Source organism: Haliotis rufescens, unplaced genomic scaffold (assembly GCF_023055435.1).
Source record: "Haliotis rufescens isolate VD_foot unplaced genomic scaffold, xgHalRufe1.0.p SCAF_3, whole genome shotgun sequence".
In the NCBI taxonomy this organism is placed as follows: Eukaryota; Metazoa; Mollusca; class Gastropoda; order Lepetellida; family Haliotidae; genus Haliotis; species Haliotis rufescens.
Window position 1 is genome coordinate 19591832 of NW_025964001.1, and position 12769 is coordinate 19604600.

Consider the following 12769-nt stretch of genomic DNA (forward strand, 5'->3'; position numbering starts at 1 on the left):
TTGTCACATGTGAAACTAAAGAGCTGCTTTCTAATTGGTTAATGTCAACTTCTAATTAGTCATTTCAATAGTCAAAGTTCACGAAAGGTCATTCTGACGTGACCTGTAATGTGATGTCCTCGCATCTTTGTGTACTGGCAGCAAGCACTAAGATCTGATTTTAATGTGATTGCAGAATCCTTTAAAACAATAAAATAAATCTTTCATAAGTTAATTGTGGTTATTCCCACAATAATCAACAACATAGTCATTTCTGCATTCAATGTATTTATTCTATATTAAACACATAAATGTGTACAGTTACCTGCTTTATACAATTTTCAGTATGCAGACACCATACAATTAAAAGACACATGTCACCACACAGAACATCCTAACTTCAATGCTTCAATTACAAAATTGCTCATCCCGCCTCACATGAATGGAATGATCCTCATAATGGTTGTGATGTAGAACTCTGAATGTTAATGTGTATATCTAAAGACTGTTTACAAATCACAAACTTCCTATCATAATTGACTAGTCACTAAATATTTACATGACAGAAATCCAATACAAGATCACAGTTGGTTTGAGTAATGTCAATCTTAACTAAAACATGTCTGATATTTCTAAAAATTTGTTCAAAATAGCATCCAATGTTATGTATCACATATTTTTTTCTTGCCTTTAACTGCTATGTAAAACTGTGAAGTATTCACAAAATTGCAATACCTCCATGGTGTTTCAAATGCATGTAAACACCAAGGATAGTTGAACAATGAATATATATAAAACACTGAATTGGCATTACAAATATCACATAACATGAAATTTCATGGGAGGTGACTATGATTGGGTTATTCAAAGGCACTAAATGCAATCATAATTTGGACAGAAGTAAACATGGTAAAGATGCCACACGTAGCTACCCATTGAGAGCAAATGGCAATCCCATTAAGGTTGATTCGTCTTTTGAACATGCATGCCTTAATATCACAAATTATAAGTAATATTCAACAATAAAAATAAATAAATTACAAATCTATTCTACTCAAACAGTCAAACATGTACAAATTCATGACTTCACACATTTCATACAAATAGGTTAGAGCAAGTTTACGGTTCAATTCACTTCATAATTAATATTCATGAAAGAATCCACAAGGTGGCTTATTGCCATGGGCCAGATCCATCCTGATTTGCCATCGAAGGGTCTGTCTCTTCTTCTCTGTGGGTACCACATACTTATTGGCTACAAATACTCGCTGAGGCCTCTGAAAATTAAAGCAAAATTGACATATTTAATAGAAACCATTATTTTCAATTACTTCTTTGAGAGCATACAAACTGCTAAGGCCATAATGAATTAATTGCTAGATTATCATGCCCACTTTTTTTCAAAAGTGAGGAGGGAGGCTTTTTTTCGTATTGAAGTCGTCAAGTTGACAACTGGACACCATGGTATGAACAATAGATGACTGAAATAACAAAAATAATAAATAAACATTGATTTCAACTGTAGCAGTCGGATGTATCTGTGTCAAACCTATTTCTGTTTTCCCTGCCCCAACTTGTACTGATGCGTTTATGAATTTATCCTCAATTGACGTTAACTTGTCAAATTTGCACAAGCAAACTTGTTAAAGATTTCCATACGAGTCAGATACTCTGGCAAAGGACAGGCATACCAGTGTTTAATGGTTTGACCAGCCTATCATATTTTCAAACTAGCGAGCACCATCTTGACAGCTGACAGCAAACAGCCGATGGGCAGGCACCCACCGAGAGTTGGTTGTAGACCAGTTTACGGCATGTTGTAAACAGTGCTCTAACATTTCACATGGGCAAATAAAATTAATTTGTTGGGGGGCTTAGTTGTGAGTCGGATGGGGATGACAATCTACCAATTAATTTGATATGGCCAAAGTGTCATCAATCTATGTCCTTGGTCTCATAGAATATCCCACTCTTACACAAATGCAATATTTCATGGTCATATATATAAGAAACTAATTAACTAAAGCACTGAAGGAAGAGAATTTATGGATGTAAACTTCTTTAAATGGAAGTTCAAAGACTTAAAGCTCTGAAATGATTCATATGTACATGTTGTGTGTTGCAATAACATCCTAAACTGCCATAGAGATATATTTCCTAATAAAACATGTGTGGCAACATTTCTGTAAAATATAACTCCATAATTCTAATCCCATGAGTTCAAATTTACAATCACAAGAACATAATGGAACACATAAACCTCACATCAAATATCAATTTCAAAACCCTTATACTCAAAACAGCATTACGTCATAACCACAAAATCAATACACCAACATAATCTAACAAAGCTTGTTTAACTTAATGCCCAGAGGATCTCCAGCCTGAGATGCATTGCACATGTAGAGTCCACTTAGATGCAGTATTGATATATTGAATGCTGTGTCGCCAGCTACCTTCTCGATGGTTTCATGCACCAGCATCTGTTCCCGGATGTTCCACCGGAGCCCCTTGTGCACCTTCTCCCCAGGGGCCTTCTGCACCTGCCAGGCCTGCTGGAACTGCTGGTACCGGGCCACTGGGTCGGACTTTCGGATATTGCGGGTGTGCGGGTGATCAGCCGTCCGAAGGATCACTTGACGTAAACATAACAGATGATGCTCAAATGTTCATAGGTAGCAGACAAGACCAACAGCATGCATTGGTTGAACGAACAGTACTATTGAAGGACGACAAGAATGTACTTTAGTTTGCATTATGTCAAGCACACAATTTTCAAGTTTTATATGTATTTTCAGAGACTTCCCTAGGAAATAAAACTTCGCAGACAAATTGGGAAAAAATACATTTTTTGTGCAATTTTGGGGATGTGCTCAGCATCAATGTTGAAGGGTCACCAAGGTATTTTGAGTGTCAAACATGAATATATGCCAACAAGCGTCAACATGGTCAATAGGTCTGTTGAGAATGTGATTAACAGTTGAAAAACATGTTATTTATGCCTATGTCACACTGATTGTATGCTCCATGAAACTGGGGAACATCTTTATTCCAGTTGGGAATTTTTACTGACATTTGCAGCAGACTTTGGGCTGAAGATTGGACTCTGAGCAGGTCCAAATAAATTCCTGATTTTGCAGTGCAAGTTCTAATATACATGAATGATTAAGAGGTGAGGTGAAATGGGGTTTAACGTCGCGTCCAAGATTATTGCACTTATATAGCGACGTGCATGCACGTGTGTGTGTGGCTTGTACTAGTCCGGACTGATGCCGATTTATAGTGCTAGCACACTGAGATACCATGCCGCAGTTAACATGAATACCCACAGTATACTGACTCCGAGCTGACCAGTCCTTGTTTTAGCCCTTTAATGCCAAGCGCCAGACAGGGTAATAACAAGTACCATCTTTTAACGTGTTTTGGTATGACGCGGCCGGAGATCGAACCCCGGACCTTCCTCTATCCGGGCGGACGCTCTACCACTAGACCACGGAGGTGGTTGAATGATTTAGACGATTGTGTGTATCTTGTAGATATATTTACTTTGGTACTCACCTGAGGAAGGTCTGGGGTCATCAGGAGATAGTCTATATGGGGCCTACAGATGACATAACAGAAGAATAAGTATCAAATACATTTTGAAAAGATTTTTTAACATTATAACAATCAATAACAACAAGAGTATCTAAAAAAAACCCTTGAATTCAAATTAGAATAAAAAATATTATCCCATTTAAATGTTATTGATATTTCACAACATGTCAATAACAATTATTCTTCATATGAAACAGATTCTCAAGTAATATAACCGTGATAGTGAAAGCCATCTTCTGGGACACTCACATCTGCAGGTGCGGAATGTGGTCGTCTTGTTGAGGCAATATCATCAGAATCTCGTAATGCCAATCGCTGTAGTCTTTCATTGGCATCAATGATACTTCCTTTAAGCACAGAAATTAAGAATAAATTCAATCTGATAATGATAACTGATATCATATCACAAAATGACAGAAGAGAGTATGAGAAACAAATATGCTAACTGACCAAAGGGAGATAATCTGAGTCATGATACCACACAAACCTAAGCAAATAAATCATGCAAGAATACTATCATGAAATGTACATGTCTCTTTAGATTTTTAGATTTATCAAATTGTCTAAAAATATTTGAAACAATTGATAATGTTTATCTTATATAGTATGCTATATACCATGATATACTGCAGACATGTACACAGAAAGGACAGAATTTTACGACCAACACATACCTGCATCACTTTCTGTCATGGATTCATCAATAAATTTTGAGCCTTTGTCATTTTTCCTGCAAAATAAATCAGACAAGTTGATTGACTCAGCATGCATAGTGAGTGAGTTTGCAGCGCTTCTAGCAATATTCCAGACTTATCAAGGCACAGTAGGCAATCATCAACTTATCAAGGAATATTACAGTTATCTAATATTAACAATATTAGATACTTATCCTGCTAAGACTGTCTGCAATTTCCTACTTGTTCTACTTGTACCCAAATCCCACAACACAGTGCCAACACACTCCCAAACCGGAAGCCGCCAGCACGCATGCTCCCCTCATGCCATGCAACTATCACACAGTAGAAAATCCGAACTGATGAAAACTGCAAACCGAAGCCCAGGTGGTGACTGCCATGTTCTAGCAGAGCTACAGAGAAGCTGCGTATTTGTGTAAAATACCCCCCAAAACTATTCAAAACCCAATTACTTTCAATTAGCATACAGAAATGCATGCATTAAATGAAAAACTCAATTGTTTGAAAACAGTACGCGTAAATACCCAATAAAGCTTTTTCAGCATGCGTAAAACGGAGCTAATTTCCAAGCACAATTACAAGCTAATTTACTTTCCGAGTCAAGTCTATATTAAGAACTGTTACATACGTCTAAAACATTAGTTAATTTTTACTCATTTTGGGAAAAACCCCAAAGAGTGAGGAATAGATGAGTGATTGGTTGGTTGGTTGGTTGGTTGGTTTGTTGTTTAACGCCTCACTCAGCAATATTCCCGCTATATGACGGCAGTCTGTAAATAATCGAGTCTGGACCAGACAATCCAGTGATTGACAGCATGAGCATCGATCCACGCAATTGGGATCGATGACATGTATCAACCAAGTCAGCGAGCCTGACCACCCGATCCCGTTAGTCGCCTTTTACGACAAGCATAGTCGCCTTTACGGCAAGTATGGGTTGCTGAAGACCTATTCTACCCCGGGTCGAAATAGATGAGTGAAAAAATATTGGTTACCAATGAAAAATGTAATGACCCAATTAAAATTGAAACCTTCAAGTAAAAAACACAATTGCTCAAAAAGTTATCTGGAGCTCTGTTCCAGACAAGAAAGACTTACATCAGATGGGGTCCACTTCACTCGACACCATCTATACCCCCTGTAAACAGGGAGTGGAGACAGGACAAATGGTAAGCACTGCAGTGAGACCCCACCATGACCGAGTGCACACCACAGTCCTAACCAAGTAAATAACCCCATCAACCCACCCAGACAAGCAATGGAAGGGACATACCCAGAGCTGTGAGAGATAACAACTAATTTCATGAGGATTATTAGCTTGAGGAGGGGCAAGACCAGCATTGTCACAAGCCTCCAGTAAAACCTCTGTTCGTTAGGGCTTTTTTAAAATGTGCCTTGCGTGCAGATCGAACAACTCTGGAGACGGATGGCATTGATGGGAGAGAGGATTGTGTAACTGACTCCTCCACTGTGGTAACTGAATGGGATGAGTGACGGACAGTAGGATGAGGTCTGTAAACCATGCCCGAGCCGGCCAATAAGGTGCGACCAAAAGCAGACTAAGAGTGGTCATCACTCGAATCTTTGGCAGGTCTCGGGGAGGCAACACATGGGGAGGGTAAGCATTGGCATGGAGACCCTCCCAGCTGAGTGACAGAGCGTCATGATTGACTGCTACGTGATCCAGAATGGGGGACACAAACACTGGCAGCTGGTTGTTGAACCTGGTGGCGAATAAGTTGATATTCGGAGCCTCCCCATTGAAGTGTTAGGAGTAAAAAGGCATTGGGGTGTAACATCCATTCTGTGGCAGCTACCTTCCCAGGCAGAGGACAAACTGCACCTTTTAGGTGAGGTGAGGTGAAATGGGGTTTAACGTCGCGTCCAAGATTATTGCACTTATATAGCGATGTGCATGTACGTGTGTGTGGCTGCTTTTACTAGTCTGGACTGATGCCAATTTATAGTGCTAGCTCACTGAGATACCATGCCTCAGTTTAACATGAATACCCCACTCAGACACAGTATACTGACTCCGAGCCGACCAGTCCTTGTTTTAGCCCCTTAATGCCGAGCGCCAGACAGGGTAACAACAAGTACCATCTTTTAACGTCTTTTGTTATGACGCGGTCGGGGATCGAACGCGGACGCTCTACCACTAGACCACAGAGGCGGTCGCACCTTTAAGGCCTCATCTGAGGACCTCTGCAACCCAAGGAAGACAGTCCCGTACTTCCATCAAACCCAGTTCAGAATTGTTACCCATCAGGGACTGACCCCTCACTGAGGACCTGTGACTTCGTTAATGGAGAGGCGAACCATAGTAGTCACCATGACCATCCTGTCTGGCAAGACCTCTTGTCCCTAACCGCTTCGCCGCTGTCCACTCGACAGCTTGCTCTGGACAGATGATGGTCCGACAGACGATCCTGTGATCTACCTGGAGACTAAAGACGACCCCCATATCTGCCAAGTGGCCATCAGGTCCCTCAGTGGACGAACGACAACATGTAGAAGATCACCAGCTATCCGGTGATCTGTCATATGAACTTCTACGAGACAAGCATCCTTCAGATCCCAAGTGTCAATCAGGAGACAACTCCAACGGAGACTGCTCCCTAGACTTAGACTACCGATGATCATCAGGACGCACAGGAGATAGCTGCCGACCCGACAACTGTGATGTAGATGGCAGCATACCAGAAGGTGAAACAGACTGAAAGACCGCGGACTGCAACACACCCGACTTTGAACGATGCACTATAGGCAACGGACGACATCCCACCAATTCCTAAGACTGCAAACCCTAAACAAGCATCTAGGTCTAGGTGATGCAACACAAGCTGACTGAAAGCTGGCGTTGAATCTAGAGGCCGTTGTTGGTGTGGCTGCAGTTGTTGGTGTGGCTGCCGTTGTTGCTGCAAAGTAGACTGCTGTACCAAGGATGTGACTACTGTAGAGATCTGAGCCAACAACTCAGAGGACAAGGCAACAAATGTAAAAAGAATACCTCAAAACACAAGCCAAATGAAAATTATTTATGTAAAAATGCTATGTAATACCCCTACTGCATATGCACACTTCTAAAATGATAAAAAAAACAATTGAGCAAACCTAGAAGGATGGAAAGTCACATAACAAAAGGATTCGAGAGCCAACCGTAAACACCAACCACCAGGGTGGAGAGACAAGTAGGAAGAGGAAGTTACATGGCATGAGGGGAGCATGCGTGGTGGCAGCTTCCGGTTGGGGAGTGTGTTGGCACTGTGTTGTGGGATTTGGGTACAAGTAGAACAAGTAGGAAATTGCAGACAGTCTTAACAGGATACGAAATAATGATATCTTTGTGGTTCACAATTTCATACATGATTGCTAAACTCTTACTGGCAAATGAACATCTCTTGTTTATTGATCCATCACCTCCTTCATTATTGTTCACTATCATGACAATGTACACATGTCTTAAACATCCAGCTGAACAAAAACAAATATATGACAATGGTAAAGCTCAAAGTGTGCTGTGTACATGGTGTATGCAGCAAAAGCAAATTTGGCCCACACCTTTAAAGTATATGTTGTTGCACATATGATTACTATGATGTTGTAACCAAAATGACCAAAGCTACCTTAATGTCTTCCTCTTCACCATCCTTCTTTCTGAGTCAGTCTCTGATACATCATCTCTCAAACCTGGAGGAATGGCATCCCTGTCGAACATGGTGAACATGTCATTGTGACCTCTTGAGGGATTACCAGTTACTGGCCTCTTCAAGACTGGCTCCACTCCATAATTATTCTCCTTTCCAATCCCTCTCTGTAAAATACAGTTGAATTAATCACTCATATTAACTTGATACCTAACATTCCGTAGGACACATGGTAATACATGATGATGGTTACATCACTGCTTGTTTTATGCTGCAATTAGACATATCATGGCGGCCTTGACCAGGCAAACCCGTGATTCAATATTATAAGCAATGTACAACACCTTCAGGTTACAATGACATGCAATCAACCAAGTAACTATGCCTGACCACCTGATCTACTTAGTCTCACCTTTCTACAAGCATAAAGTACTGGAGACCAATTCTTACACAAATGTCACACAAGGTGCTTTGATAGGGAATATGCAAACAAATTCAACAAACATAACCGAAAAAATAATTTGACTGAATAGAAATCATGAGGTTTGTTGACATATTTTACTGAAAGAAATTAACAAAGGAAACAATTATTTTTTATATTTTTGCTATGGCATAGATAAGCATGATAAGGTGTATGAAACCTACAAATGTAATCTGAAAATCACCATGATGACCTTTAAATTCAAACATAATTATACACAAGAACTAAAATCTCCAGTATTGTATAAATCATCCAGACCCAATAGTGAGTGAGTGAGTGAGTATGGTTTTATGCCGCTTTTAGCAATATTCCAGCAATATCACGGCGGGGGACACCAGAAATGGGCTTCACACATTGTACCCATGTGGGGAATCGAACCTGGGGCTTCGGCGTGACGAGCCAACGCTTTAACCACTAGGCTACCCGACCGCCCCTCCAGACCCAATAAGCAACCCCTGGCCAACTTCTAAATCAACCTGTAAGTAATCTTTATAACTACAGGGTAAGCGCCCTCTACTAAGAATTGAAAATTTTCTTCACAGTCCATACTTTCCTTTGGATATCAGATTTTTTAACAGAAAAACAGCAGGGTAGAATTTAAGGGGCATATACTGCCAAGAAACTGCCATCAAACAAGTTTTAGTTTCACTGATGTTTGAACATAGTTTGTCCATTACCCCTAGATCTCTGAAAACAAATTTGACTTGTGTATAGTTTAAAAAAACACCACAATTTTTTAAGCACCTGGGCCCCGTTCCACAAAGCGATCTTAGCGCTAAGATCACTTTGTGGAACGGGGCCCTGGGCTGCTTATTACAATAACTCTTCACTTATAAAATCTTAAATATTTCAAATGCAAAACACTAACTTGTGAATACGCATGCGTTCTGTAGTCAAGGTGATCCTGGTCAGAAACTTCCTCCAGTGGGATTCTCTCTCGCCTCACAGTTCCATGTGCTGAAAACAAGGACAACTGTGGTTGAAGTGATTGTCCTGGTAATATGTTACAGAGATGAATGTGTGTGTTTGGTTTGACTTTAATGCGGCTTGGAACAGTATTACTGCTGTTCCATTGTGTGAGCCCTTATTGCACAGCAATGCAGTCTTACATATTTACAATTCACTTCAGCCCAAGTTCAGGTTTTATTTATCGTGCATGTCATCGCCAAATCTTACAACTGAGATAGGCATCATAGCATAACAAAAAGTTTCCTTTGGTTATCATTGTCATCTTACCTGAAGAGGCTGAAGTGTCAGCAGCATCAGCTGCCAGGTGTGATGATCCACTACTGTTGAAGGACGAATTCTTGCTGCGCTCTTGTTGGATTAACCTCTGGAGGTCTGAAACAGTAATATGGTCAAATATGTATAACAATAATCGTGTAAAAGGCAAATAGCAAAGGACATTTTCATAATTCTTTTCAACTTTCAATACAACATTCTTCTATATTATCACCAAATTTCAAAATATCTGCAGGACATTTTGGATGACAATCAGTCAGTGTCCTAGAAAATGAACCAATTTGAAACCCTGAAAGTAGCTATGGAATGTCGTACTCAAAGCAACTAAGTTATCAATTGAAGCAACATATTTGCAAACCATGCACATCCATTTTTCGACATGCGGATATACAATTATCAAACGGACCTGTACACAGTGGTACACGGATACATATAGGCAGAACTTGCAAAATATTCGATTGATTTTCAGCAAATTTCGCTTCAAGCTAAACCAAGCCTAGCTACCCTAGTGCTACACGTTTCCATTACATTTTTAAAATAAACACTTCTCTACAACAGCACAATATAAGATAAACAAGATATAAAGAGGTGATTTTTCACTATTATGTGTGCATATTATACATTAACCATGTTGATTTGTAATTAATGTATAACTTACCTTTCTTGAATTCTCGTAATTTTTCTTCAGGAACATTTCTGTAACCCAGTCGTGCAAGTTCATCTTGAATTTCCTCCTCCGAAAATTCAATGCTTTGGGGGTCCATTATTGTCTACTGCAAATACATACACACCACGCCGTCACAAACACTTTATACTGGTATTGTACTTCAATATAATTTAAGGCCTAATTGCTTGATAGTCCAGCTAAGTTGCTCACCTACATACCTTTCATGAACAAAATATTTTCGCACTCAAACACGGTGAACAAGTCTAAACACGATGCGGTACGTTTGCAACATGTACATACCTTTCAATTTCACCAATCTCCAGACTATGACAAGAGTTAAACCATCACAAAACCTATCTAAGACACATAAACAAAATACCTTATCTCTCATATAACGCATAAACAGCAAAAAATGTCTATATTTTGAAGGGGATATGTGCTTATTGACCAAGCCTAAGAAGAATTTGCCGCCATGATGTAAACATAGCCGGGCATTGAAATACGTCAACTGATTGGTTGAAACTCGAACACACCAGCCAATGAAATTTCGTTTGACTCCAACTTGTTTACTAAGGGAGATAATCCCATTGTATATGGTCAGGGGACCGGTCAGTGTTTTCGTAAACTGAAAGAAACATACTAATATTAAAGAAGAGCACGTAAAATGACATCAGGCGATATGGTCAAAACGCCCAAGTTTGATAGAACCTGTCCAAACTTTGTTTTCTTCTCGCGATAAAACATTGCTATATGCACATGCCTAGTACGGTACCAAAAGGACATAATATACAAGGTGCAGGCGTGGTGGCCATCCTGTTAGAACAATATTAAATGAACAATTCTTTGTCAGATCTTTTCGTACGGAGACATAAATATATCAAACTTGAATACATTACATGGAGCAGCGTATTTCGCAATCATGCTACACGTGACGATTGCTTTGATATTTGAGCATTCCGTGGCGGATCACGATTAGAATCATGAAGAAAATTTGTCGTAAGCGCCGATTAAATGACTCAGTGGTCAGACTTCGACACGATTTGTCTCCAGACCCTACAGGACCACGTGGCTGGTCTAACGGGTCGTTGTATGTGCAGGCTTTGTCTACAGAGCTTGTATGTGCAGGCTTTGTGGACATTACTTGGGCAGAGCTTCTGATATTCGCTCTATCGTTACATGGTCCATTTTACTGATGTTTGTTAATAATTTGTACATGAAACTCTATCTCCTTAACAGAGTTATTAAATGTACAGATCTTATCAAGAATTATACATTTCCACCCATAATATTTTGTCGTAAGTATAAGACAATTGAGTATCGTCTCGTCGGTGGACACACTCTTTTGTACTCCAAATAATACTGTATCTCTGTTACTTTCAAATGGAGGTCATATCATTTATATTTACTTTCATCTATTTAAAAAAATGGAAGGACAGTTGGAGACTAAAACACATATTCTTGTCTTGTTTCCGACACTCCACATCTGTCACATTTATTACTGGTCTTGATACTACTTTTATGTAAATATATGTTACATGGAAATAGACTGTGAGTGGTCAGACTTAGTGACTTGGATGTTAGTGTGACATCGTACCCTGACGGCGTGTGACGTGGCTCAAAATATCAATCACCGTTTCTTTATGCGTTAAATATTATCTGCAACGCATTCGTATGAAATTGAGTAGATGACCTCTTACAGCCTATTATATTTAAAGAAAATTATATGGTCGGTAAAAAAATGTTATCAAGCAATAAAACACAAACAAGCATTACTTTTGCATTGCATTACCTAGTGGTACTTTAAGTCCTGGCTTCCAGCTGTCCATAGCTATGAGCGCTAATTACTGTGAAGTGTTGGCTTCCATTGTCTATTGCTGATCACCCTTCAGCGCCAATTATCTTCCCTTGTTAAGTTTCCACCCATTGTTATCTTATTACTTTTGTTGTTCTTATATGTTCACATATATGCTACCTCTTGCATTATAGCATTCATCTGATGAAGGAGTAAGCATATACTCTGAAACGTTGTGTTGCTCATAATAAAGAAGTTGACATCCATAAATTCTAAATGCCTTTCAAAGACTTGACTACTTTTCAATATTGGTCTTTCCCATCGTGCACTCCCCTTCACGTCGAGCAATATACCATCAGCTCCATCTTATGGCGTCTACAATTTCCAGCTTCTTAAGTACTGAAGAGCATGTGTATTTCACGGAAAGACACTTTTTGGCTACTCAAGGGACTGGTCAAGTATTCGAGACATTCAGAGACATTTACTAAGTATGACACGTGGCTTGGCAACATGAGATGCGCTAAGCTATCCTATACTATGACCTTTAAACACCTCTAATACTAATCCCAGTACCGACTCAAATGATTTTAGAAAGTGACCATACTTTCCGCACACTCATAATTAGGGTATTCAATACCTGGTAGATTAATATACAACTTTAGTTACCAG

General features: G+C 39.6%; 1 protein-coding gene across 2 annotated transcripts; it reads right to left on the reverse strand.

The window, feature by feature from the left end:
• Positions 1-254: 254 nt before the first annotated feature.
• Positions 255-10816, reverse strand: LOC124137049 (hydrolethalus syndrome protein 1 homolog). 2 transcript variants are annotated; one of them, XM_046503160.2, is made up of 10 exons: positions 10609-10816; positions 10300-10414; positions 9636-9740; positions 9268-9356; positions 7898-8085; positions 4251-4306; positions 3826-3923; positions 3538-3580; positions 2436-2614; positions 255-1256 (listed from the first exon to the last, which is right to left on the reverse strand). In XM_046503160.2, the coding sequence occupies exons 2-10, from the start codon at positions 10403-10405 to the stop codon at positions 1122-1124; spliced, it is 999 nt and encodes a 332-aa protein (XP_046359116.1). In that variant the 5' UTR covers positions 10406-10414; positions 10609-10816; the 3' UTR covers positions 255-1121. The 2 variants fall into 2 exon arrangements, with proteins under 2 accessions (XP_046359116.1, XP_046359117.1); XM_046503161.2 differs by having other exon boundaries at positions 10688-10814.
• Between the last annotated feature and the right edge of the window lie 1953 nt (positions 10817-12769).